Source organism: Meles meles, chromosome 6, assembly GCF_922984935.1.
Source record: "Meles meles chromosome 6, mMelMel3.1 paternal haplotype, whole genome shotgun sequence".
NCBI lineage: Eukaryota > Metazoa > Chordata > Mammalia > Carnivora > Mustelidae > Meles > Meles meles.
The window spans coordinates 148,886,217-148,913,990 of NC_060071.1; the positions used below are offsets into that span (position 1 = coordinate 148,886,217).

The 27,774-nt window shown below is 47.3% G+C and overlaps 1 protein-coding gene across 7 annotated transcripts in view; it reads left to right on the forward strand.

Annotated features, from left to right (window-relative positions):
• TRAF3 (TNF receptor associated factor 3) overlaps window positions 1-27,774 on the forward strand; it is a 114,090-nt gene that overhangs the window by 64,754 nt on the left and 21,562 nt on the right. For all 7 annotated transcript variants that reach the window (XM_046007425.1, XM_046007421.1, XM_046007420.1 and 4 more), the window contains 4 exons: window positions 16,812-17,076; window positions 18,990-19,041; window positions 21,566-21,670; window positions 22,519-22,686. In XM_046007425.1, coding sequence (XP_045863381.1) covers window positions 16,829-17,076; window positions 18,990-19,041; window positions 21,566-21,670; window positions 22,519-22,686 — 573 coding nt within the window. In that variant the 5' untranslated portion in view covers window positions 16,812-16,828. The remainder of the gene's footprint in view (window positions 1-16,811; window positions 17,077-18,989; window positions 19,042-21,565; window positions 21,671-22,518; window positions 22,687-27,774) is intronic.

Below are 27,774 nucleotides of genomic sequence, written 5' to 3' on the forward strand. Positions count from 1 at the left end.
ACATGGCCTCAAAATACAATAAATTCGTGCCTAAACATGCAGCAAAAGTAAATAATGTAGTAGTAGCGCAGTGGTTCGGCTCAGAGGACACGGCGGAGCGGGAGTTCTGGGGTAAGAAGGCCTGGCGCCCCGGCGGGCCCTGCTTGGAGCCGGCCCAGGCCACCACCTCCAGAGCGGCTGCTTCCCGGTGGCTTCTGCTCTTGGCTCCTCTTCTGCTCCCAGAGGACCCAGACTCCCCTGGTGCATTTCTTAGTCACATCCCTTCCCTACCTTATAATCTCTGTTGTGCTCTCTTTGCTTCAGGTATCTCTTGTTTCTGTTCAGCGGAACATTTTTGCTGACAGGTTTGGAAGCAGACATCCTCTTCCCACACTTGATGTTGAAAAGATGAGGTGCTGGCGGTAGCCTCAGGTTCTCATCACTGGCGTGGCCCGGCGTGCTGACCAGACGCACGCGTGTCCACCCGGATGTGGTAACCCCCGGGCTGCTTCCCCAGACTGGCCTGTCGGACGCTAGTCCGCTTGTGCCCAGGTCGCCCTTCCTCCACCACCTCTAATGTATCGGACTGAGTTTGCATCATCTTTCAACACAGTTATTGTAAATATTACAGGATTTAATTAACCTATGATTGTCACATCTAAATTTTAAAATCTAACTATTTTTATACCCATGTATAAGCAAATGAAATAAAGATACATATATTTAAATCAAGAAACCTAATCAGAGGTTTTCACGATCACATATTTTGGAAAGTTCCAAAGATGTGACTTTCCTAACATTGTTGCTTCTGGTGCTCAGCCTGTGTGCGGAGCCTGCGGTGGGACGCTTGGCCTGTCTGCAGCCTGGTGTCCAGATGCCGCTGCAGGTTAGAAACTGCCGTCACGGGAAAATTTAGCATTTTTAGTAAATGTGTTTGTAGGAACTTTCTTTTTACAGTGGTTTTTCATTTGGGGCCTATGAACACCGTATCAGCTTTTGTAACCGTACTCACACCAGATACTGCTGTTCCTGTCTGGCCGGCCCCAGCAGATGCCCACGTGCCATGTGCACGGACGTGCAGTCGGCGTGGCATGTTGGCACCGGCACTCATCCTTTGGCCACTTGTTTCCCCTTATTTCTCTCTATTCGATTTAAAACACTATTAGCTCAAGTTAGTTTTTCGGTGCCTTCTAATATCTTGACCGCTCTCAACTTTTAATTTTCTTCTAAGTTTTATTTGGAGGAAAGAGAGAGAGAGCACACATGAGCAGGGGAAGGGGCAGAGGGAGAGAGAGAATCTCAAGCGGGCTCTGCGCCAAATTCAGGGTTTAACATGGGGCTTGATCCCAGGATCCTGAGATCATGACCTGAACTGAAAATCAGGAGTCAGACGCTTAAGTGACTGAGCCACCCAGGGGCCCCTCAACTTAAAACTTTTTAAAAAAAATTTTTGGGGCGCCTGGGTGGCTCAGTGGGTTAAAGCCTCTGCCTTCGGCTCAGGTCGTGATCCCGGGGTCCTGGGATCGAGCCCCACATCAGGCTCTCCGCTCCGCAGGGAGCCTACTTCCTCCTCTCTCTCTGCCTGCCTCTCTGCTTAGTTGTGATTTCTCTCTGTCAAATAAATAAAATATTAAAAAAAATTTTTTTTAAAGATCTTATTTATTTGACAGAGATCACAAGTAGGCAGAGAGAGAGGAGGAAGCAGGCTCCCCGCTGAGCAGAGTGCCCGATGCGGGACTCGATTCCAGGACCCTGAGATCATGACCTGAGCGGAAGGCAGAGGCTTTAACCCACTGAGCCACTCAGGTGCCCTTAAATTTTTTTTTTTTTTTTAGTGAAGACTTTATTTATTTATATGACACATAGAGACAGCAAGAGAGGGAATACAAGCAGGGAGAGTGAGAGAGGGAGAAGCAGGGTTCCCTCATGACCTGAGCTGAAGGCAGATGCTTAATGACTAAGACACCCAGAGGCCCCACAACTTTTAATTTTTTTATTAAGATACATACAATGATATGAAATTCTTTGGATCCTAAATATGGATTTGTAAATATGGAATTGTATTACATCAGGTTCAAATGTGCTAGCCTTTTTTTTTTTACATTGTTACTGCTGTTATTATTTTTATACTTAAAGTTGTTGAGTGGTTATTACATTATACTATGTTATGCTTTTTAGTAAGAAAAAATTTATTTAAACCATGTAAAGTATAGTTCATTGGTTTTTAGTGTATTCACAATGTTTTAAAATATCAACACTATCTAATTCCACAATATTTTCATTCATCCCAAAAAGAAACTCTGTAACCACTAATCTCCCCTCTGTCTCTGGATTTGCCTATTCTGGATATTTCATGTAAATGGAATTATGTGGCATGTGGCCTTCTGTTTCTGCCTTCTCTTACTTAGCACAATGTTTTGGGTTTTTTTTTAAAGATTTTATTTATTTATTTGATAGAGATCACAAGTAGATAGAGAGGCAGGCAGAGAGAGAGAGAGAGAGGGAAGCAGGCTCCCTGCCGAGCAGAGAGCCCAATGCGGGACTCGATCCCAGGACCCTGAGATCACGACCTGAGCCGAAGGCAGCGGCTCAACCCACTGAGCCACCCAGGCACAATGTTTTTAAGGTTCATTCATGTTGTAACATGTCTCAGTATTTTGTTCCTTTTTATAGTGAAATAATAATATATTGTGTGAATAGACCACATTTTATTTATCTGGTTATCTCTTTCTGGGCCCCCCGGGGCTATTAATACTTTTTGTTTATTATAAATATTGCTGCTTTGAGCATCCGCATTCAAGTCTTGGTGCAAACATGTGTTTTCGATTCTCTTGGATATATACATAGGAGTAGAATTTCTGGGTCAACTGGTAACTGTTTATCTTTTTGAGGAACTGGCAGACTATTTGCTACAGGGCCAGACCATTTTGCATTCCCTCCAGTCATGTAGGAGGGTTCCAGTTTCTTTTCTTTCCTCACCAACACTTTGGAATTTTCCATTTTCTTTTATTATAGTCATCCTAGTGGCTGTGAAGTAATATCTCATGATGGTCAGTTTTTTTAAAACATTATTTTTTTAATTGACATAAAATTCACACAACATAAAATTAACCATTTTAAAGTGAACAATTCATGCCATTTTTAGTACATTCACAGTGTTATATAACCACAACCTATGTGTGGTTCCAAAACATTGTCATTCCCCCAAAAGCAAACCCCATACCCATTAAGCAGTTAGTCCTCATTGATTTTTCCATCAACCCCTGGCAGCGACCATTCTGCTTTGTGTCTCTGTATGTTCACCTATATGTTTCTGACAGATGGGTCACACAGTATGTGTCCTTTTGTTTCTGTTACCTTTCGTTGAAGGTAATGTTTTCCTGTTTGTCCACGGTTTCGCCTGTATCGTTGGTGTATCATTGTTTCATTTCTTTGTATGGCTGAGTAATGTCCTGTTGTGTGGAGATCCCACGTTGTGTTTACCTGTTCCTCTGTCGATGGACATTTTGGTTGTTTCCACCTTGTGGGTATTGTGAAGAGTGCTGCTATGAGCACCTGTGTACGTGTGTTTGAGTTTTCGGTTCTTTTGGGTGTGTGTGCCCGGGACCCAGAGATCATGACCTGAGCCAAAGGCAGCTGCTTGGCCGACTGAGCCCCCCAGACACCCGTCGCTGCATATTCTCAATGGCAGCCTTCTGTGCACGGAGGAGTTTGAATTTCGTAGAGTCCAGTTTGTCTATTTTTTCTTTTGTTGCTTGTGCTTTTGGTGTCATATCTAAGAATTCTTTGCCAAACCCAAGGTTATGAATATTTGCTCCAGTGTTTTCTTCTTTTCTCTTACATTTCAGTTGGTGATCCCATTTGACCCTAGTTTGTACGTGGAGTGATATAAGGCTCCGGTTCATCTTCTGCCTGTCCTTCCCAGTGTCCCAGAGACCGTTTTGGTTTTTTTCCCCCCGCTATTAAATGGTTTGGTATCCTTATGAAAACTCTTTTAACCATAGATGTATGGGTTTATTTCTGGACTCTCAGTTGTATTTCGTTGGTCTATATGTCTTTCCTCATGCCCAGTATTACACTGTTGTGATTACTGTAGTTGCGAAGTAGTAAGTTTGAGAAGTGTGAGCCTTCCAACTTCATTTTTGTTTTTCAATGTCGTCTTGGCGCTTTGTGGTCCCTTGCAATTCCATATGAATTCAAGGATCAGATTTTTCATTTCTGTCAACGAAAGGTCATTAGAGCTTTGATAGGGATTGCATTGCACCGGTAGATCACTTTGGGTAGAGTATTAGGGTTCTCCAGAGGAACAAGACCTGTCTGTGTGCGTGTGTGTAAAAAACTATGTTTATTATAAGGATTTAGCTCTTACTGGTATGGAGACAAGCAAGGCCCAAGATCTGGGGAGTCAGTTGGCAAGCTAGAGAACCAGGAGAGCCAATGGCTTAGTTCCAACCTGAATCTGAAGGCCTGAAACCGTAAGAGCCAATGGTGTAATTCCTGTCCAGAGGCCGGCAGGCTCAAAGAGCCGATATTTCAGTTCAAATCCAGAGGGAGGAGAAAGGCCGATGTCTCAGTTTGAAGGCAGTCAGATAGAATCCTCCTTGCTTGGAGGTGAGTCAACCTTTTTGTTCCGTTCCGGCCTTTGACTGATTGGCTGATGCCCACCATACTGGGGAGGACAGTGTGCTTTACTCAGCCTGCCAATCTGTATGTCAGTCTCGTCCAGCACCCTTACAGGAGCACCTAGAAATAATGTTTGACCAAATATCTAGGCACCCCATGGTCCAGTCATGTTAACACATAAATTAACCAACAAGTAATATTGCCATTATAACAATATCCAGCCTGCTAGTTCATGTACATCCACTTGCTTGGAGCTAACAAATGTCTTGCTGTTTAATTGTGTCTTCTTTAATCTCACCAACTGTTTTGTAGTTTTCAGTGAACAAGTCTTATACCTCCTTGGTTAAATTTACTCCTGGGCATTTTATTCTTTTGAGTGCTATTGTAAATGGAATTGCTTTTTAAATTTCCTTTTTAGATTGTTTATTACTATTGTGTAGATACACAACTGATGTTTCTGTGTTAATCCTGTGCCCTGAAACTTTGATAAATTCCTTTATTAGCTCTAGTTTTTCTTGTGAATTCTTTGGGATTTTCTATATGTAGGACAGAGTCATCTGTAAATGGAAATAATTTTACCCCCTTCTTTCTTATTTGGATGCTTTGTACTTCTTTTTCTTGCTCTGGCTAAAGCTTCCAGTGTAATGGTGACTAGCGGTGGTGAAAGCATACATCCTTCCCTTTCTTGCTGATCTTAGGGCGAAAGCTTTCAGTCTTTTGCCATTAAGTGTGAGCTTTTCATAGATATCCTTTATCTTGTTGAGGTTGTTCCCTTTTATTCCTAGTTCTCTGAGGGTCTTTATAATGAACGGGTGTTAGATTTTGTCAACTATTTTTTTTCTACATCAATTGAGATAATTGTATCTTTTTCTCCCTTGTTCTATTATTGTGGTATGTTACATTGATTGATTTTCTTACACTGAACCACTCTTGCCTTCCTGGGATAAATCCCACTAGGTCATGGTATGTAATACCTTTAATATACTCTTGGATTCAGTTTTCTATTTTTTTTTTTTTAAGATTTTATTTGTTTATTTGACAGAGATCACAAGTAGGCAGAGAGGCAGGCGGCGGGGGGGCGTGGAGCAGGCTCCCTGCTGACCCTGGGATCATGACCTGAGCTGAAGGCAGATGCTTTGAACCACTGAGCCACCCAGGTGCCCCAGTTTTCTATTTTTTTTTTTTTGTTGAGAGTCTTCTTCATTTTTGAAGATCAGTTTTGCTAGATGTAGGATTCTTAGTTGATTTTTTTTTCATTCAGTCCTCTGAACATGTCACGCCATTGTCTTTTTTTATGCCATTGTCTTCTGTCCTCCATGACTTCTTTTTGTTGTTGTTGTTGAATTTAATTTTTTTCAGTGTTCTGAGATTCATTGTATATGCACCACACCCAGTTCCTCCATGACTTCTGATGAAATGCCAACTTTACTCTTATTAAGGAAATCCTTGTATATATGGAGTATATTGCGGCTTTCAGAATTTTCTCTTTGTTTTTCCAGTTTGATTATAATGTACATTACTGTGGATTTCTTTGAGTTTAGCCTATATAGTGTTGAGCTTCCTGGATGTGCAGATTAATTAATTAATCAATCAATTAATTATTTTTCAGCAACCGTGGGAAGTTTTTTGTCTCGTTTCTTCAAATGTTCTTTCCAACCCTTTCTCTCCCTCCTCTCCTTTCTGGAACTCCCCTAACGTATATGTTGGTGTGACTGATGATGCCCATGGGTCTTTGAGGCTCTGTTCATTTTTCTTTGTTTTGTTTTCCCTTCTGTAACTTAGACTAGATAAACTTAGTTCACTCACCTTCAGGTTCTCCAGTTCTTTCTTCCGCCTGCTAAGTTCTGTACTTAGCCCCTGTTGTGAGTTTTTCATTTCAGTTTTGTACTTTCCAGCTCCAGAGTTTCTACTTTGCTCCTTTGAAAAATTTATCTTTATTGATATTCTGTTTTTTGGGCCATTGTTCTGATGGCTTCTTTAATTCTTTAGACATTGCTTCCTTATACATGTAAAATAGCTGATTTAAAGTTTTAATAAGTCCAGTGTCTGGGTTTCCTCCTGGACAGTTTCTATTTCTTGCTTTTTCCCCTGTGTATGGGCCATACTTCCATGTTTCTTTGCATGCTTTATAATTTTTTTTTAATTGGAAATTTTTAATATTATAATGTGGCAAGTCTGTAAATGAGATTCTCCCTCCTCCCCAGGATTTGTTGTTATAATTGTTGTTTGTATAATGAATTATTTTTTTTTAAGATTTTATTTATTTATTTGAGAGACAGTGAGAGAGAGCATGAGCGGGGAGAAGGTCAGAGGGAGAAGCAGACTCCCCGTGGAGCTGGGAGCCCGATGCGGGACTTGATCTCCGAACTCCGGGATCATGACCTGAGCCAAAGGCAGTCATCCAACCAACTGAGCCACCCAGGCATTCCTATATAATGAATTATTGAGCTAAGATTGTAAAGTTTATATTCTTTATCATGTGTAGTCATTGAAGCTCCTGTTCCATTAGCGTACTATTCAGCTCATGATTAGACACAGATTTCCTTAAGTGCCTACAACCAAAATTGTCTCCCAGATGGAGTCTTTGTGAGTGTTTTCAACACACAGCCGGGCAGTTGACAACTCTTCCTTACCATTCACTTTCTCAGTGCAGAACCTGAAGGTCAGCCAGAGGCTTAAGGTCTTCTCAGGTCTTTCCTGAGCATGCACACAGCCCTGGGCATTTGTGTAGCCTTGTAGATTCCCAGAAACACATTGGAGCTAGTCAGAGCCCTTTATCCCAGCTTTTTTTCTCGAGGTTTTGGTTAATCTGTTGTTTCCCTCAGATGGTACTGATTACTCCAGGCAGTGGTGATTAATAAATTTGCCCCTTAATGTTTTCAGTAACCACCCCCCACCCTTACCACCATCACCACCGGTAGCCACCTAAGCATTGGGAGTATTCTGAGTTAATTGAGGTAAAGCCAAGTACTTTGAGTTGGTCTTCTAGAAAAGTCAAAACAAACCACCAAAATTCTTTGCAAATGAGGTCTGTTCTTCTCCTACTACTCCTCCATGTCCTGCCAGATACCTGTGCTGGGATCACAGAATGTTATCCTCCAGGCCACCATCCTGGCTCATGGGTTCAGGATTGGGTCAAATGCCATTGAGCTTACTCTTCTTACCAAGATTCAGCTAGTTTCTCGTGATTAAGTGTTCCTCTGATTGCTGCAAGCTTTTAGTTAGTTTCCAAGGTCCCAAGGAAGTTGTGTCTGATGGCTTTGCCAGGTTTTTTCCCCGTGCTTTTATTGAAAGATAGACTTTTGGAGTTTCTTACTCAGCCATTTTCACTGATCCCACTCATTAGTCTGGTTTTAACACTGTGACCAACTTTGAGTTGCCTAATTTATGTACACCTGATTTCAGAAAGGATTTAAGATGGCTTAGGGAGGTAAACAAGATAAAAGGTAAATTATTTTTCGTATTAGTTTTGTACCTGTTGGTTAGAGGGCATTCTGGTAAAACTATGCCCTCCCACGTTGCCACTGAGAACTTGGTCCTGCAGATGGCAGTTTTGGTTCCTTTGGTGATCTTGAGGTTTCTACCCTCCCTCTTACATAGATGGAACCTGAAGCAGGTTCACTCCATGGTTTCTCCATCTGCATGTAGATGGTCTCAAAGTGATCACCACATTACTGTCCAGCTTTAGGAAAGCTCCTGATTATCAGCCTCTGAGCTGAGTATGAAGAATTTGCCTCCAATGGTGGTTTTCCAAATCTAACTCCCTTTTCCTTAGGACACAATAGGTGGGTATTTGTCTTATTTTAAGACTTAAAGACATTGTTCCTATTGTCCTAGTTGTTTTAAGAAGTGGTTAGATGATTCTCACACTTTAAATCAGAGCTAACTTTTCATAGTGACAATGGATGGCTGGTAGAATCTGGGATCATCAGGACACCGGAGAGTATTCATCTGTCCACCAGGCCCGGTGTCTAGTTCCTGCTTTCCCTGCGACAGCTGCGGCCCACGTCGGCCATTGCACTGATGCAGAAGGGCATGGGCTGACCATAGGCCCCACTCAGGGTTCATGTCGAGTCTGGGTTCTGACTCGAACAGCTCTTACTTAGGAAGAATGTTTCCCTTGAGCACTGTGAGTCTGTTTGACATATTGACGTATTTGCTAGTTTTATTTAACATAATCTTCTTCTGAAGTGATTTTGTAATGGAGCTGGAGCTGCTTTCGAGTTCGGCTTCCCGTATGCTGTTGTCCCGTTGACATCAGCACCACTGGAAGATGATATGCGTCTCTTTAAAAGGCCAAGACATGGATGAATTTGACTACATGAAAATTAAGAACTTTTCTTCTTTAAAGGACATAAATAACGTTAAAGCCATCCACAGATTGGGGGAAGACATAGACAGGTGTAGGTTTAACAGTCAATATGTGGGTCACCCCCACGAATCAGTATTGTAAAAGGTAATAGCCCAATTAAAGCACGGCAGAGAGACACAATCAGGCATTTCACGGAAGGAGAAGCATAAGTGGCCCGTGAGCCTACGAATGTATGAAAAGATGCTAAAGCTTTTTAATTACCAGAGTAAGAAAACAGACCATTGTACCTGCTAGATTGGCAGAGCCCGAGTGTCGGTGAGGATGTGGATTAACAGAAACATTTATGCTGCTTTGCTTTTGAGAGCAGTTTGGCCCTCGCTTGTAAATTGGCTGTGCGTACAAGCTCCGCGGTCCCTCTGGCGCTAGATGCAGAGTGCCCGGCGAGGACTGGCAGGCACTTTCTGTAAAAGGCAAGATGGTAAATATTCTAGGCTTTATGACCACATACAGTCTTGTCATACAATTGCCTTTGTTTCATTTGTTTGCTAAAAATCTAAAATGCATTCTTGGCTCAAGGAAGTAGGCACTAGGTAGCAGTAACCCAGCAGAAGCCGGCTGCTGGCTAGGTCTGACCGCGGACTTCGCGGTTTGCTGTGACCTAGAGCACAGACCCTAGAGAGACTTACACGAGGGCCCAGAGCAGATGTGCCAGGATGTTCAGAGCATGCTTTTGGTAACAGCAAGGACGGGCAGCTGTGATCAGAAAATGGCGAGGTCACCTGGGGACTATCACACGGCAGTGAGAATGAATGAAGTGTGACTACCACACAGCAGCCACGGGTGAGAGCGTACGGTGCTGACGGCAGAGGGTACATCTGGTATGATAGCGTTCTGGGAAACTCAAAACAGGCAAAAGCATATTGTTTAAGAAGGAAAATATATATGATAGCAAAAGAGCCGTAGGCGCGAACTTCAGGCTGACCTCCAGAGAGAGGCAGGACAACGGCTGAGGAAGCACGTGGGGACATGATGGCTGTTAGGTATGTCGTGGATTCTGGGGCCTTTTTGGTTGTTGTATTCTTTCCTGGGTCTTGAATGTAATATTTATTTTATTTTTTTAGGGAGGCTCCACACCCAACTTGGGGCTTGAACTCACAACGTTGAGATTAAGAGTCATGTGTACTACGGACTGAGCCAGCCCGGCGCCCCAGGCACACAGTCATTTTGCTTATGTGTCACCTAATGCATTTTTTTGAAGGAAGGAGGGATACCAGCCAGGGAGGTCTTAGAGCCCACCCAGAGTCCTCCCTGAAACAATACTTGGTGTACCAGAGCTATGCTGCGTGGCTCCCCTGGGAGGGAAGGACGTGGCTTTCTAGGCAGTGGTGGCCACCAGTGCAGCCCTTGAGCTGCAAAGAGAGCGCCCAGGAAGAAGCCCTCTTTGTTCCGTAACGACAGTGAGCTCGCGGGCACTGAGCGCATGCTGTTCCTTCCCCATTGAGAAGACTGTGGCACTCGTGTCGGAAATCACTTGACCATAAACGTGAGGGGTCGTTTCTGGACTGTCAGTTCTCTTTCACTGATCTGTTTGTCTAACGCCAGTACCATAGTGTCCTGACTAATTTGTAGTGAGTTGTAGAACAAGGAGGTGTGAGTCTTCAGCTCTGTTCTTTGTTGAAATTGTTTTGTCTGTTCTGGGTCCCCTGAATTTCCATCTGGCTTTTAGGTTCTGCTTCGTAATTTCTGCAGAAAGAACCAGCCAGGACTGTAATAGGGGTTGAGATGCATCTGGTAGGTTTGAGTAGCGTGGCCGTCTCATCAGGTGTTGTGTCTTCCAGCCTGTGAGCACGGGCTGGCCTCCCGTTTATGGACGTCTTTGATGTCTTTCAACAATGTTTTGTAATGTTCAATACACATATGTTGCCCTCCTTTGGCTACGTGTATTCCTGGATATTTTATTCTTTTTGATGCTATTATAAATGGATCGTTTGGGGCGTCTGGGTGGCTCAGTGGGTTAAGCCTCTGCCTTTGGCTCAGGTCATGATCTCGGGGTCCTGGGATCGAGCCCAGCATTGGGCTCTCTGCTCGGCGAGAGCCTGCTTCCTCCTCTGTCTCTGCCTGCCTCTCTGCCTACTTGTGATCTCTCTCTTGCTCTTTCAAATAAATAAGTAAAATCTTTTTTAAAAAATAAATAAATGGATCATTTTCTTAATTTCATTTTTGGGTTGCTCATTGCTAATATATAGAAGCACAATTGACTTTTATATATCAGTCTCTTATTCTGCAACTTTGCTGAATAAGTTTATTAGTTCAACTCGTTTTTAGTTTAGATTCCTTTCTGAGTTGTATATGCAAGATGATGTCATCTGAAAATGGAAATAGTTTTACTTCTTCCTTTCCAATCTTGATGCCTTTTATTTCTTTTTCTTATCATATTGCTGAGAAGGGGCTTTTAAAACAAGGCTTGGGGGGTGCCTGGATGGCTCAGTGGGTTAAGCCTCTGCCTTTGGCTCAGGTCATGGTCCTGGAGTCCTGGGATCGAGCCCCACATCAGGCTCTCTGCTTGGTGGGGAGCCTGCTTACCCCCGCCTCTCTCTCTCTGCCTGCCTCTCTGCCTATTTGTGATCTCTGTCTGTCAAATAAATAAGATCTTTTTAAAATAAAAATAAAAAAATAAAACAAGGCTTGGGGCTGTCTAAGTAAGATGGGGAAACGACCCAGTCCTTGTCAGACTGCCTGGCCGCTGTTGGCGGGAGGATGTGTCTTCTCTGTACACAGTGCAGCAGAGTCTGCAGACTCAACATAAAATAGTACAGTGATGCCTGACAGTGCTAGGACCCTTAGGGCTAGTATCTGCTTTTCAGGTAAAGAGAAGTGAGGCCCTGAAGATCAGTGCTGTCCCCAAGGATCCACCTGAGGGAAGGACCCTGAAGCAGTCTTACCACCCAGGCCGCTCAGTGCCAGATGTCGTGCCTAACACCAGGTTCCCCTCCATGACCGCCTAACGGTGCTGTGTCTGCTGCTGCTCCCTTGGTCCTCCTCTGTTGGAACTGAACTATACCTCCAGTCCGACTCCCAAAGCCCCGATCTCCCCAAAACCTATGTGACGTCTTTCTCTTTGGAAGATCTGCGTCTGCAGCCCTTCGTAACTGCCGTGCTCGCATCCGTGCTTGTTCACTCTGGAGTGATCACCCCTCGTGACTCCCTCCGAGCTCTCTAAGGATGGGGACGGTCTCCTTCATCCCTGTGTCCCCGATGTGTGAGGCACAGAGCTGTGTGTGTTGGGTGTGCCCAGTTGTATTTGTTGAAGTAAAATATGCTTGGTTTGGCAAACGTTTGCAGAGTTGCTCTCCTATAGAAAGGTTCTCCCACCCATGTAGGAAGGTAGTGGGCCTGCCTGCCCCAACAATGGCATTCCCAGGCCGAGAGCCCTGAGGATCGTACAACCGTGTAGCCAGCAACACTCTTCAGGAAAGTTGAGGCTGAAGTAAAGTGGGAACTGTTAGTATTTGAGTGAAATGGGCTGTTCTCTAAAATATTTGTTTAATAGTTTAGTAAATGTTGGGAAGAAATATGTAATGTACCACCTTTTGGAAGTGTTTGGCAGTGATTACAGTACCACAAAATGCACATCACCGTTGACCCAGTAGTTCTGTTGCTGTATGGTTGCCTATGTTCAGGAATGTTCACTGCAGGTTGCTCATAAGAGCAAAACATCAAGAGCGCCTGGGTGGCTCAGTCAGTTGAGCATCTGACTCGATTTCGGTTCAGGTCATGATTTGTGCTCCGCAGGGAGTCTACTTGGGATTCTCCCTCTCCCTCTGCCCCTCCCCCATTCATGCCCACATGCTCTCACTTGCTGTCTCTTAAAAAAAAAACTTTTTAAAAAAATAGCAACACATCAAACAAGCCTAAATCTGTCCATTAGTGAAACTGGTTATATAAATTAAGGTAAACCATCCAGTGGAGTGCCATATGCAGCCTTCAGAATAATAAAGTGGGTCTGTATATGCCCGTGTTTATCTGACGGAGACAAAGAAAGAGGGAACACAAGCAGGGGGAGCGGAAGAGGGAGAAGCAGGCTTCCCACTGAGCAGGGAGCCCTATGCGGGGCTCGATCCCAAGACCCTGGGACCATGACCTGAGCTGAATGCAGACGCTTAATGACTGAGCCACCCAGGCACCCCCAAGATGCTGTTGATTCATTTGCATGTGTGACTCGGTTTGTGTGGAGGGAGAAAGAAGACATGTTTTCTTTACATGCATTTGCCATTTCTGGATGTCTCTGCGCTCTCACAGAGCTCCAGAAGAGAGCGTCTGCCTCTGGGTATTTGCAGTCAGAGGATCTGGTCCTTATTCTTTGCACTTTACAGCCCCATGTTTTAGTTGTTTGTTGTCTTCTCTGAGGGCACCTGCTGTTATAATATGGAAAAGGGCACCTGGGTGGCTCAGTCGGTTGGGCGCCTGCCTTTGGCTCGGGTCGCGATCCCAGAGTCCTGGGATCGAGCCCCATGTCAGGCTCCCAGCTTCGCAGGAAGCCTGCTTCTCCCTCTCCCACTCCCCCTGCTTGTGTTCCCTCTCGCTTGCTGTCTCTCTCTCTCTGTGTCAAATAAATAAATAAAACCTGCTGTAATATGGATGAAAGTCTTTCTCTGCTCCCCCACATGTCTGTCACTGACCACGGCAGTGGGCAGGTATAGTTTAGTGTTAGAGTCTTGTACTTTAGAGCATGTGCCACTATATAGAAATGTCACAATTAACCAAATCCAGATGGAACCATTTTGAACAGTTATTTTTTAATTAAATTTATTTTTTTATAAACATATAATGTATTTTTAGCCCCAGGGGTACAGGTCTGTGAATCGCCAGGTTTACACACTTCGCAGCACTCACCATAGCACATACCCTCCCCAGTGTCCATAACCCCACCACCCTCTTCCTCCCTCCTCCCCCCCAGTTAGACAGTTATTTTTTATTATGTTTTGTTTAGATTTTAAATTGAGATATGATTCTCGTACTATAAAATTCATCTCTTTCAAGTGGCTGGTTCAGCAGTGGGTTGTAGGCTATGCACCTGCCCCCTTTATCCAGTCCCCAAAACACCTCCATGCCCTCAGCAGGAGACCCCATGCACATTAGTACACGCTCCCCCTTCCCCTGGCCTGGCAGCCATGAATCTGCTTTCTGTCGCTATAGATTTGCCTATTCTGGACATTTCATGTTTAGACCATCTGCTTATGCTGCTTTGTCCTCCCCTGTGAACATAAGCTACAGGAGGTCTGGTGTCTGGTTCCTGCAGCCCAAGCACTGCAGGCCGTCTTTCCCTCCTTCCCTGAAGGCTCATTCTCCAGCCTGCAGCCTAGATCGGGAATGGGCCATGCGTGGGACGAGATGCAGGGATGCTGGGTAGCATTGTCAGAGGCCCTCAGTGGCCCATTGCAGAGATGGCCACGTCGGCACCCTGCCTCACCGGGAAGTCCAGACAGACCTGCTGGCCGCGGGCTGCCCTCTGCCCGTCAGCACAGGGCTGCTGTGATGTTTTCTTTGAGGTACCTGGGATACAGTTTGCATCTGTTCACTTGTCTTAAGTAACGTACAAAAACAAAAGATCCCAAGCTATATTCTTTACTTTTATACAGAGTATGGCACGTTATAGGTAAATAAATATTTATTATTTATCATTAGTTTGATCCAAAGTTGATTGTCTCTCAGGTTTGAAATAGGAATTTACCTTTAAAGAATCAAATATTTCTCTTGGGGGGGAGATTTTATTTATTTCAGAGAGACAGAGAGACGGAGCACGAGTGGTGGGGAGAGGCAGAGGGAGAAGCAGACTCCCCACTGAGCAGGGAGCCTGACGTGGGGCTCGATCCTGGGACTCTGTGATCATGATCTGAGCTGAAGGCACATGCTTAACTGAGCCACCCAGGTGCCCCAGGAATCAGATATTTCTCATTAAAAACTATTTTTTGAACACATAGTTTCCTACACACTATTGGCTAAGATACTAAACCAAAGTCATAAGTAGCTTATAATCTAAAGGGGTTTTCAAGGCTGAAAGCTCCAAGACCAGATGTACAAGCTGAAGAGTGTTCCTGTCATAGAGACGCTGCTTGGTACTAGTGGCTCGGACCTCACCCTTCCCTCCGTTAGCTCAGCGAATGTGCACATTGGGCGCTATTCTGGGTACCTGGGGTTTGTCTGTCAACAAAACCCATGTCTCCAGGGAGCTTACGTTCTGCCTGAGGAGAGAGACAATTAACAAGAAGCTGTAGAGTTAGAGGGTGGGAAGTGCCATAGAGAAAACACAGCAGGGTGAAGCAGGCTTGGTGAGTGGGGTTGGCCAGGGTGAGCCTCCTTGAGAAGGGGGCGGTGAACCCAGAGCGTCTGCAGAAGGTAAGACAGGCAGATAGGCAAGGTCCGCAGCAGGCACCTCGCTGCTTGGCGTCTGAATGAATAAGATTCTGATCAGCAAATTGGTGCACAAAGGGCTGCTAGCCTTCTGAGGCCATTTCGAAAGCTTTTTTTGTTTTCATAAATGGATTTTGCAGGAAGCTCCCACTCTTTGCCACACTGATGTTCTATTTTATTAAAACCAGCCTGAGAGTGGCTAGAACACCAGTTCATTTATTTGTCAGATGTTGGGCTGCTGGCCTTCTGTGCAGACCTGGTCAGGAGACGTTCATTCTTGGAGCCTCATAAAGAGGCAGAACAAGGCCCTAGAGGGCAGGCTCTGCACCCAGCACCCCGTGGCCTGGGGTGAGGGCCTGCCCCGCCCCCGCTGGTCAGTCTGAGGGCGCCGCCAGGCCCTGCACCAGCCTTGCACGGTGAAGAGAAGGGAATAGAATGAGGCACAGATGCTCGTGGCCTTGTGAGAAGAAGGAATTTGGTCCTTATTTTTGTAATTAGCAGGAATAAATGGACTGAGCAAGAAGCACTGTAGTTTTGAGAGACCTGGTGGGCTCTGAGAGAATTCCTCTGCAGGTTCGCCAGATGCGCTGCTGCGCGTGTCAGCTCGAGGCCCGTGCGGGCTGCGGCCGCTCTGGCTCCTGTCTAGGAGCTGCTCATTTGGCCTGTTGCTGGGAACGTGCAGGTGGGAACCAGCCATCGGCGCACTTGTCACCATGTGCAGGAGGACGGCTGCCCGTGTGGGCGCAGGAGACCTGTTCAGTCCCAGCATGCCCTCCACCAGCTCCATGCGGGCACCAGAGGGGCCTGCCTGCAGTAGACGCCAGCGGGTGCACCCTGAGGCCCTGTGGTGCACGGGGTGGGGTCCTGCGGTGGCGGCGGCGGCGGTGGGGGGTGGGGCGAGGTGGGGTCAGGCCAGCCCCGGACGCCAAGAACAGGTGCCAGTCACAGCGCACCCAGATTGGAGTGTCGTGGGCACACTCGTGGGGTCTCGGCGGGGGCAGGAATCACATGGGTCTGCAGACACCATCCAAACATGCCTGCTGTGGTTGGAGTGAGTGACACCGTGTGGCAGGCCACCCCTGAGTCCCATCGCGGGGCTATTATCGGCAGTGAGGAGAACCAAGAAATAAAACTGGCTGAGAACGACTGTTGCTTTGCCCAAAATATCAAATGATGCGCGGAACTTTTAAGTCACAGCCAAGCATTACCTGCACCTCAAGGAACCTTAATGACACAACCAGTACCTTTTAGAGGTTTTTGCCCAGTAACGTCAACAGTAGCGTTCGGCCCATGTCGAAGGGGAGAAGCACATTGCTCCTGTCTCGTTCCCGTCTCGCGGTGAGGTCGGGAGGGCTCTCGCGCGTTACTTCAGCTGAAAAACCCCGCGGCGCTCGGGCACTTTTCCATCCCCGAAGCTGTGTTTCTTCTCCTTGCGCAGGATGACGGGTTAGCGTTGTCACTCAGGACCGTTGTTTTCCCCCCACAGAATTTCTCTCCCCTAAAATGGAGCCGAGTAAGAAGCTGGATCCCCCCGGCACCCTGCCGCCCAACCCCCCGCTGAAGCTGCACCCCGACCGCGGCGCCGCCAGCACGTCCGTCTTCGTCCCTGAGCAAGGAGGCTACAAAGAAAGGTTTGTGAAGACCGTGGAGGACAAGTACAAGTGCGAGAAGTGCCGCCTGGTGCTGTGTAACCCGAAGCAGACCGAGTGCGGACACCGGTTCTGCGAGACCTGCATGGCTGCCTTGCTGAGGTAGGCCCGTGGCCCGGCGGCTTCCCCGCCTCCCGCCCGCCGCCGCGTCTCTGAGCAGTGCCTTCTAAAGCTTAAACGTCTCGCGACCCTCAGATCAAATTCTCAGAGCCTCGCCTGTGAATCATTTAGGGAAACTCAGTCGAACCTCATCCCTGAATTGTCCGGGGTTCTGGGACTCGCCGCCTGGCCTGCCCCGCCCCATCCCACGGATTCCGGTCTCCTCCCGGCCAAGCCCCTCCCGGCTGCTCCCGAGCACCTGGTCCTGTGCCACAGTGTCCCCTCTCCGTGCAGAGGGCGGGAGCCCTGAAAGTGCAGGTGCTCCTGGGGGGCAGAGGCTGAGGAGGACAGGTCAGCAGGAGCGCTGGACAGGTCCCCACCCGGGTAGGAACCTGGTGTGTGCGCGCTTCCTCAGCAGTCGGGAAAGCACACGCCGGCGCCTTGGAAGCCCTTGTCGGCTAAGCATCGGTGCCACCGTAGAGTCCCAGAGGGCGTCGGGGAGGCAGGCCGGAGTTCAACGGCACAAACAGCATTACCCAAGAAAGCGTCTTAGTTCCTCCCCAGCTATTCTCTGGGCATGGTGCTGGGCTGGGAGACATGGCAGGATGCTGTCAGACTTGGGGTCAGGCACGGGGTCAGGCACGGGGGCCTGGGAAGGCTGCCCACTTCTCCTGACTCACTGCTGAGGGCACGGCCCTTGATAACGGCTCTGCAGGCCTCCTGCCTCCCTGTCGTCCTCCCCCGGTCCTTCCAGCGGCAGTCTCACCCACTTACCCGAACAGTGAACTCAGCTTTCCCTGCCTTGTGGCTGAAATGAGTCTTGAGTCAAGCTTAGTGACGGCCGAGCAGACTCAGAGCAGCTGCGGTTTCCTACGTGCAAACCTGGACTGCGTGCTGGGCTGGGGAGGGCCTGCCGGCCGTGGGGCTGGGGTGGGGCTGGGACCCAGAGCTCCTCTGATTCCCCTCCTTGTTCTGCACTTGGCTCTCTTCCTGCTCCGTGTTTTTGCCGGCATCAGGGGATCCCACCCAAATGCTACTCACCCGTAGGGTCTAAAGATGTAAAAAGAGTCTTAGGGTTAAGGCAGTTTAGCACAAGCTTCATATTAGTATAGTCTAAATGAAAGCTTTTATTTAGAAACACATTAATTTTGTCTCCCATCAGCCTGTATTTCTTCTGCCCAGCTTCCCAGGCCTGTGAAGCCTCCACAGTCTGCCCAGGGCTCCGGTGGACATGTGTCCACCCCCGTGTTCACCTCCCCAAAGCCTCCGCCAACCTTCCTATCCTGGACTCCTGGAGCCCTTGGCTGTCTAGGGCAGGGGCCATGGAAGTAGAGAGGGCTCAAACTTCGTTTTATTTTTAATCTCTAGGAGGTGATTTCCGGCACGAGATGGGGTTAGAATCAAGTCCAAAAAAGGACAGCTTGGGAGCGGAGGCTCTTGTCCTGTGTTTGGGGGCAAGAATGATGTGGTGGACAGTGGCTTCCTTAGACGGGGCCAGTGTTAAATTCTCCAGTTAACTGTAGAATTGCATTGGCTTTTCAGTATATTGTGACAGAAAATAACTTCTGGAGAAAGTACTAGCTGTTTTTAGAATCAGCCGGGGACGCTCACACCACAGAGCCGCTCACGGAGGGCTAGTTTTGGTTTCTGAAATAAAATCTCACTTTTAATGGAAAGGGGCTTTCCAAGTGGGACTGATGTCAGCTGTGCTGCTTAAAAACCTCCTTGGGAAAAATTACCATTTAAAAAATTGAGCCCTTTTCTCCTGTGGCTTCATATTTGAAACCCAGTTCACCGCGGCATCCCGGACCTCTGGTTGCGGCCGTGAACTTAGCCCTCCAGGTTGACCATACAGGTTCAAGTGAGAACAGGACTTCCGCTCTATCTAATGTCTTCATGGTGTGTTTTCCCCTCAGCTCCTCAAGCCCAAAATGTACTGCGTGTCAAGAAGGCATCATTAAAGATAAGGTATTGGGGATTTTAGTAAATGACCTTGTCAGATGCTTCGGTCCTGCTCGGCCCATGGTTTGCACCTGATGTTCTGGGCACGCTCTGCTTGTGTCTCGGGGCTTGAGCGTGGGTGCTGCAGGGTTGAGGCGGGACAGCTGCCCAGCTCGGTGACCCTGGCCAGGTCCTTCAGCCCCTGAACCTGTGTCCTTGCCTGTGACAATAGCGGCCCCACCTCGGGCAGGGTGTGGGGGTGAAATGTGGAGATGCACACCGTCCTCTCAGGCTTCTCCCCCAGACAGCTGGCATCCGGCCAGTCTCAGGAGTTCAGCGGGATTGGCTTTCTGCCTGCCCCTGTGCAGCACACCTCCCACTCATTAGACAGATGTGGGATTTCCACCCTACCCCCGCCACGTGATTATGTGTACCCATGAGAGCTCTCCTGCAGGGCAGAGTCTCAGAGGGGGCCTCAGGGGGCCGCCCACCAGCTTCCGTCCTGGGGCTCTGATCCCCACACCCCTGCCCCCTCTCCCCGTATCGGAACGGCACCTCTGGTCATCTACGCATTGCCAAACCCTGCTAGACACGCTTTGAGTTTGAAATGAGTCATTCTTAAAGTACTTAAAATATCAATAAAAACGTGTGGTACCAATATTTTGATTGATGAACACAACAATTTTTTAAATGTAGGTCATTAAATTGTACAATAAAATTCCTGCTTTGTGGTTTTATGTCCAGAGCACTTTTCAGATTGGGTTTGCGGCCAGGGCAGCACAGGCAAGTGCAGGGATTTGAGGGTCCCAGCAGAGGAGCCCTCCTCTGCTCTCGGAACAAGGGCGCCTCGTATAACTCCTCTGGGCAGCTTAGAGATAGAGCTGGAACCACGCACGTCCCTCGTCTTCCCCAAGTTTCCTGCTGCTGCAGGCTGCGCTGTGTCAAAGGGAGGGGCTTGTTTCTAAGAAAACAGGTCACCCAGCTACCCCTGATCTTAGCATGGCCACTAACTTATTAATGTGTGTCTGACCCTGTGATCCACGTAGATGTTCAAACAATGGACCTGGTCTGTCTCACTGTTCAGAATTATAATCCCTATTTTTCAATGGCATTAGTAAGTGGAGAAGAATTACTAGTTTTCTTGGAGCATCATGAATAACAGCGACTAATGCCTTGGATCCTCATGGGAAAAGGGGGCTTGGAGACCGAGATCTGTCTGCCGGTCACTGTCAGGCCTCAGGCTCCTCATCTATGTAGTGGGACAGTTGTAGTAAATCATCTCAGCTCTAAATTCTGTACTTTAACTGTTTTGACATTGCCAGTCTTTGGTTTGTATCCATAAAGTTAAACTCAAATGACTCAAGAAACTTAATGCCACAAAAAGAAGTTAATTTCCTACTGGCTAAAAATACCTATTTGGTGACTTTAGTGTGTTTTTAAAAAAGGTCATGTTTATATGAAGGATTAGATTTGACTCCAAATTACTTTATTTTTAACTCTTAACAGCTGTTGATTCTATTTCTTTGCCTGTGGAGTTGCGAAAGGCATATTAAGATCCTGTCTATTTTTTCACTGTTACAGAGTGTTAACATATAGGAGTTTCTTAGAAATGCCTGAAGATGAAGACGGTCTAGACTGTGTTGCTGAAAAGAATGAACCTCCTTGTTTTCTAAAGGGAAAATAGAAAGAAAGAAAGGTTTTCATTTTCAAAGGGAAATATTTTCTTTTTTTAAAATTTTTTAAAAGATTTTATTTGAGTAGGGGGAGGGACAGGGACTCCCCACCAAGCAGGGAGCCCAACGCAGGGCACAATCGTAGGACCGTAGGATCATGACCTGAGCCAAAGGCAGACACTTAACAGACTGAGCCACCCAGGCGCCCCCAAAGGGAAAGATTTTCATTATTGGATCAACTTCTGTCACTGCACTCTCTGTTTAAAAGAGGGGAGCTTTTTAGTAGCAGGCTTATACTGCCTCCTTTTTGGTGAGAATGATTTATGAGGGACATAACCTTAGGAGAAAGGACTAAAATGTTTTACGAACCGTCTGCAAGATACGATCTTCTATGGTAGTTTTGTATTTCTTTACCAAGTGACCCACACAGGCATTGAGTGATAGTGGGCTCTGCCCTTGTCCCTTGGTAGGTGTAGTCCACCCAGGCTGCCCCCATAGAGCTGGCTCCTGGAAGTCCCCAGAGTCCAAATACGAACCTGGTCCTGGCGCGTCCCCACCTTGAGATCATGTCAGAGTTGGCTCAGAGTGTTTGGATGCTCCAAAATGATCTTTAATTACTTCGTATAACTTGTTTTCATTTGGCTCATCTAATAAAAGATGGTAGTTATGGTTGTATTATTTAAATTGTGACTCTTAGTGGGAATATCTCCTTCATTCTACTTTGGAAATTAGAAATTAAGATGGTCCTTAATGCCTTCTGAGGTCCACTTAAGGGATGCTCTCCTGATTTTTTTAAAGTGGTTTTGCCTTCTCTGAAGTAGCAGCATGTGGAGCTTAAGTAATATTAATCCTCTGAACTAGCCGTCTTCCCGTTGCAGGTGTTTAAGGATAATTGCTGCAAGAGAGAGATTCTCGCTCTTCAGATCTACTGCAGGAACGAAGGTGAAGGCTGCACAGAGCAGTTGACGCTGGGACACCTGCTGGTAAGTCCTGGGGCTGTGCTTGGCGCTTCCATTAAGAAATAGAACTCCTTGGGGCGCCTGGGTGGCTCAGTCAGTTTCGCATCAGACTCCTGATTGCAGCTCAGGTCACGGTCTCAGGGTGGTGAGATGGAGCAACCGCCCCCCACTTGGCTCCGTGCTCAGCAGGGAGTCTGCTTGAGATTCTCTTTCTCCCTCTGCCCCTCCCCCGATGTGCACACTCTCACGCTTTCTCTCTCTCAAATAAATAAATCTTAAAAAAAAAAGAGAGATATAACAGACTGATCAGTATGATGTGGAACCCTAAGACCATGGTTACGCTGATTTTCAAAACACAACCAAACATGAAAGCATTCCAAGCCACTGAGGTATGAAATGTTATTTTTATGACATCATTGGCAAAGTTGCCAACTGGTTTTTAAACACCCCCACCCTATTTAGGATGGAAAGAAATCTGAACCGGTTTTTAATTTTGGAAGGCCCAATAAAACCTTCTGTATTTTTTTTGAAACCATGAAATTCCACATAACTTTTATGGCTTTTTTTTTTTTTTTTTAATTAGCATCTTATTTTATCCTGGAAGGATACTCAAACTGGAGTACTGGAGTAAAACAAATTCCTTAGCAGATAACCTGATACCCAGGAAGGAGAGCTGGCTTATTCCTTCAAAAGCAGTATAGTTTGGGTAATCACTAAGTAGAACACAAAACTCATTGTCTCTCAATACATTTGCCACTCTTCTCTGTGAAAAACTGGTCTAGCGGCAAGCAGAAATGTTTCTGGAGGCTAGAATCCGTATTTCAGATCGAATTTCTTTGCCAGTTAAGAACCTTGAAATGTTTGATTTACAGGTGCATTTAAAGAACGATTGCCAGTTTGAAGAGCTTTCATGCATCCGTGCGGACTGCAAAGAAAAAGTGCTGAGAAGAGACCTGCGTGACCACGTGGAAAAGGCCTGCAAATACCGGGAGGCCACGTGCAGCCACTGCAAAAGTCAGGTTCCACTGATCACCCTGCAGGTGCGCCGCCCCCCCACCTGCAGCTCCGTCCAAGTGTCATTGTGTCGCAGAATAGCATTTTACAGCACTATTCTAACAGGAATAAAGAGAAAAGAGAGGAGGAAATGGCAGTTTTCATCTGGCTTTAATTCAGAGTTAAGCTTTATTTGTTTTGCCCATTTTGATTTGTATAATTAACATTTTCCCATTCCCTTGATTAACTGTCATTTGGAATGCCCAAAAAAAAAAAAAAAAAAAAAAAGAAGACTAATTATCACAAAAGGTAGAATTTTTCTCTTGTCCCAGGGAACATCCTCAAAATCTTGTTGGATTGCTTGATCTTTTAAGCAGCTCTGGGACATAATCATCACTTCAGCAGGGTAATTCATCCTGCAGCATCGAAGTGCAGCTGTCTGTCTTGGAGAGAGATGAGAATTTCACATTTTTCATGCCTTGATTATTCTGGCACGTTCTGTATTGTGTGTGTGTGTTAGAGATCCGATCCCTTATCTGTAAGTTAGAGATATTGGGGGTGGAGGACAGACTTTAAAAAACAATCAGTATTGAGGCACCTGGGTGGCTCAGTGAGTTAAAGCCTCTGCCTTCAGCTCAGGTCATGATCCCAGATTCCTGGGATCAAGCCCCACATCGGGCTCTGTGCTCAGTGGGGAGCCTGCTTCCCCCTCTCACTCTCTCTCTCTGCCTGCCTCTCTGCCTGCTTGTGATCTCTGTCTGTCACATGAGTAAATTAAAAAAAAAAAAAAATCAGTATTACAGTAACCCCCAAGTATTTGTCCATTTCTTGCACAAATATTCACTGAGTACCTACTGTGTGCTGGGCACTGTTCTGGGAGCTGTGGGTTCAGTGGTGATGCTCAGCTTCTAGTGGGAAGAGGTAATTAACAGGCAAATGTAATGTGGGGTAGTGATTTGTATTGTGAGGAAAAATGCACTAGCATCATGGGAAAAGAGGTGGTCAGGGCTGGCCTCTCCAGGGCAGTCAGAGCCCAGTGTGGGACAAGAGCCCAGAGCGGAGGGAACAGCTAGAGGTACACAGGCTCTGAGATGGGACTGACTTGGCAGATGGATTTCAGGGACTGTGAGAGGCGGTGCAGAGGTGATGGGTAGCAGGGGAGAGGGTGGGGGTAGGCACTGAGCAGCCTTGAGCAAGGGGTTGAAGTTAGAGTTCCCCATCAGGTGCAGCACTCCGGCAGGTGTGACAGGTAGGCATGGGATAAGAGGAAAATTTAGACGCAAGGCAGTGTTGGTCTGTGCAGGAAGGGGGCAGGAGGACCAGTTGTACTGGAACACATTGGGAAGGTAGAGGCAGTGGGATTAGCCCACGGCTTAAGTATGGAGTATGTGTGAAGGACCACGCTGGGTGTCTGTAGCTCAATCAGCTGGATGAACTCTTGAGGTGGAGCTCACTGGAGCACAGCAGGCTTGAGGGGAGAAGAGGGCAGTGGTCTGGGCTACTGCTGCATCTTAGGTGGTCCCTGTAGCCTTGGGGACAGAGGCCTGGGGCACATGAACGCTTACAGACTGCTACGAGCAAGGTCGTCTAGCAGTGGCCAGTGCGGAAGGCTCGGCAGAGTGGAGCTCCAGCGCTAGCAGGAGCTGGAGAGGGTTTGTGTGTGGGCAGGAGGGGCAGACGTAGCTGAGAGGCTGGGGGCCGCTGGGGATGAGTCTGCACTTGGCAGGACCGTCATCGGTGGGACCAAGATGGGAGAGGACCAGAGACATGCAGCCAGGGTGTCGGGCCAGGCGGTTCCTGGTGGATGTTCTACTGCATTTAATGACCAAAATTTGGGACAATTTTTGTTGTTTTGTATGAAATGAAAAGCCCTCTGCTTCATAATCCACGTGTTTATTACCTTTGTGCAACTTTCCTGTGCCTACGATTTTCTTCTCTTGTGAAGTCTTCTTCCTGCCTGATTTCTGTAGACGTTCCCAGCTATTAAGGACTTTCAAGAACAGTGGCAAATAGGAATAGGGTTTGGCCTAATTGAATAATTCCTTCAGTGACTCAGTTCAGATGAATGAGACGCGTACTTAATGAGTAATGCGGCAACACTTACACACGTTGGTATGTTGCTGTCAAAGTTATACTTCGCTTCTTGCAAAAACCAGTTATTTTTATTTGCAGAATAGAATCCAGAAATTAATTTCATTCAAGAAAGGCTTGTAGAGTGTGTCAGACACTGTATAAGTAACTGACTCTGAACTCCAGACTAGGCTATAAAGAGACTGGTTTTATTATTATATTTTTATTTTTTTAAAGATTTTACTTACTTGACAGAGAGAGACACTGTGAGAGAAGGAACACAAGCAGGGGGAGTGGGAGAGGGGGAAGCAGGCTTCCCGCTGAGCAGGGAGCACGATGTGGGGCTCGATCCCAGGACCCTGGGACGATGACCTGAGCCGAAGGCAGAGGCTTAACAACTGAGCCACCCAGGCGCCTCCAGAGACTGGTTTTAAAGTAACAAGTAGGGGTTCATCTGCCCCAGGTCACCGTGGTGACCCCTTCCTGACAGCAGGCCTGGGATGGGGCTCCCGAGTCTCTTCCTGTTGACTAGGCGCACGCTCAGTCTCATCCTGTCCCGCCGAGGGCTTCTTTTTAGCAAGAGCAGGCATCTCAGAGGCATGTCTACAGCCCAGTCACCCTGACATCTGTGTCGTTTCTGTGTCTTATGAAGGACGTCAGTACTCTAGGTACTGTAGATATTGATGAGATCCAGGATAATAAAGCATCGAGTGCCTGGCCCATTACAGCTCGAATGAGAATTTCTTTCCTACATTTAAACCAGGCTATTGATGTGACATCAGCTGTTTGCAAGTTGTTTTATCTTAAATCATTAGCATAATTTAAAGTGCCAGGAGAGAATCCCCACTATCACATCTAGTCTGGAAACTGTCGAATGTGGTCTCTCTCTCTTTTTTTTTTAAGATTTTATTTATTTATTTGACAGACAGAGATCACAAGTAGGTAGAGAGGCAAGCAGGGGAGGGGGGGGAAGCAGGCTCCCTGCTGAGCAGAGATCCTGATGCGGGTCTCAATTCCAGGACCCTGGGATCATGACCTGAGCTGAAGGCAGAGGCTTAATCCACTGAGCCACCCAGACGCCCCATGAATGTGGTCTCTTTAAACAGTTCTGTTAATTTGTGGAGAGCCAGAATTCCAGAATTCTAGCGATCTCCTTTTCTGGGAAAATGTGTGCCTTGTAATAGGACTCTATCTTAGGTGCAGCCACGGCGGAGGGCAGTTCAGCGATGTTTTACTAGGTTGAACATTCCTGTACTCGGCTCGTTAGCAGTCCCTCTGGTAGCTGTGTGAGAGAGACTGTCGCCCGTACACAGCAGGAGACAGGGCCCAGCGTAACGGAGCTGCTGGGGCTCCGGGAGCAGCCCCACCTGTCTGTCGACTGGGGCGGGGCCCAGTCAGTGGTGGCAGACTCCAAACACTGCAGGGGATGAGGCAGGGAAATTCCAGGACAACGTACTGTCCGGCAGTGCAGACTGAGGACCCCCAGCTACACACCACACAAGCATTAGCCTGAGAAGTACGACACTCAGCCAGCTCTCGGAAGATTCACAGGGTAGAGTTCCGTTTTAGTAAAATTCGAAACAGTACTTTGTCTGGCAATCCGAACAGTATTTTGTCAGGCTCACATTGATGTGTAACGTAACTTTTTTAAGCAAAGGGAGTAGAAACACAAAATTCGGATGTTTGGGTTAGGGGTTCCTCCCTGGGGGAAGCTGAGGGGGTATGAGAGAAGGACATCCAGGTAAACGGGAAGTATCAGTTATATTCTAATCTTTGCAGGTGTCCCCCATGTGGTTCTACTTTATGACTCCCACATGGGTCACATCTGTTCTGTGCCTGTCAGAGTAATGATTAATTTGGTAGACAGGACAACTTATTAGATGGGGTTAATTCTTATGTATGAGTAGGTATCCGGTTTTTTAAATGGGCATGTTGTTTTCCTGGGGCTGCCGTAACAGCGCACCGCAGAGCTGGTGGCTTAGAACACAGCAGTGTGCTCTGTCCCAGTGCTGGAGGCCAGAAAGCCAGACCCAAGGTCCTGCCAGGGCCATGCTCCTTCTGAGGGCTCCAGGAAAGACCCCTTCCCGCCTCTTCCAGCTTCTGGAGGCTGTGGTCCTCGGTGTTCCTCGGCTGGCAGCCGTCTGCCTCCCTGCTCGGATGCCACCTTCTGGGGCATGTCCTCTCTCATGAGGCACCCATGGTTGGATTCAGGGCCCACCCTAATCCTAACCGCCACCCCCCCCCCCCGCCCGCCCTGGGGCCTCATCTTCACTGATTACATCTGCAAAGACCTGATTTCTGATTGCCCGCTTCTGTGGGCAAAAGCCATGAAACAGCGATTCACAGAAGCTATATATGATTAATAAATATCAAAATATACTTACTGGGACATTATTAAGTAATTGCAAATCGCAGTCACTGCCTTTTCTACCTGTCATGTCAAAGACTGAAAAGTCTGATGGAGCCGACAAGGGTGTAGGAGCATGTGTTTCTGTGGCGGTGGGGGTGTGTTTGTGTACGGTTACTGGAGAGCAGCTTGGCAGTATCTGTCAAAATCCATTTAAAATACCTGTACCCTTTGACACCCAACCAAGCCTACTTCTAGAGATTTATTCTTCTGGTACGCTTGCATATCTACAGAGACCCTCGTTTGAGGATACCGAAGGATCTGGCCCCAGCCTCTCATCCCACATCTCCTGCCCCTCTGTCCTGGAACGCTGCCCCCACCCGCTGCCACGTCCTCCTCAGAGCTCCCTTCCCGGAGCTCCCCCACCCGTGTTCCTGCCCGGTCTCCATTTGCCACAGTGGTGCTTGCCTGTGTGCGAGCTGTCTTCCCTGGGCGTCTGCAGCAGCCGGCCAGCGCCTGGCGCATACTTGGCCTGGGGAATGGAGGTGGGCTCAAGGGGAGGCCCAGGGAGGAGGCGTGGCCTCTGTGGACCCTTTAGCCAGTTTAGCCTGTTACCTCTCCAGGCCTGTGACTGATCAGGGAGGGAGGTTCAGCCACGCCCCCACTTACAGATGAGGCAGGGAGGTGGAGCCATTTGCCCAGGGTTTTCCATTGAAAG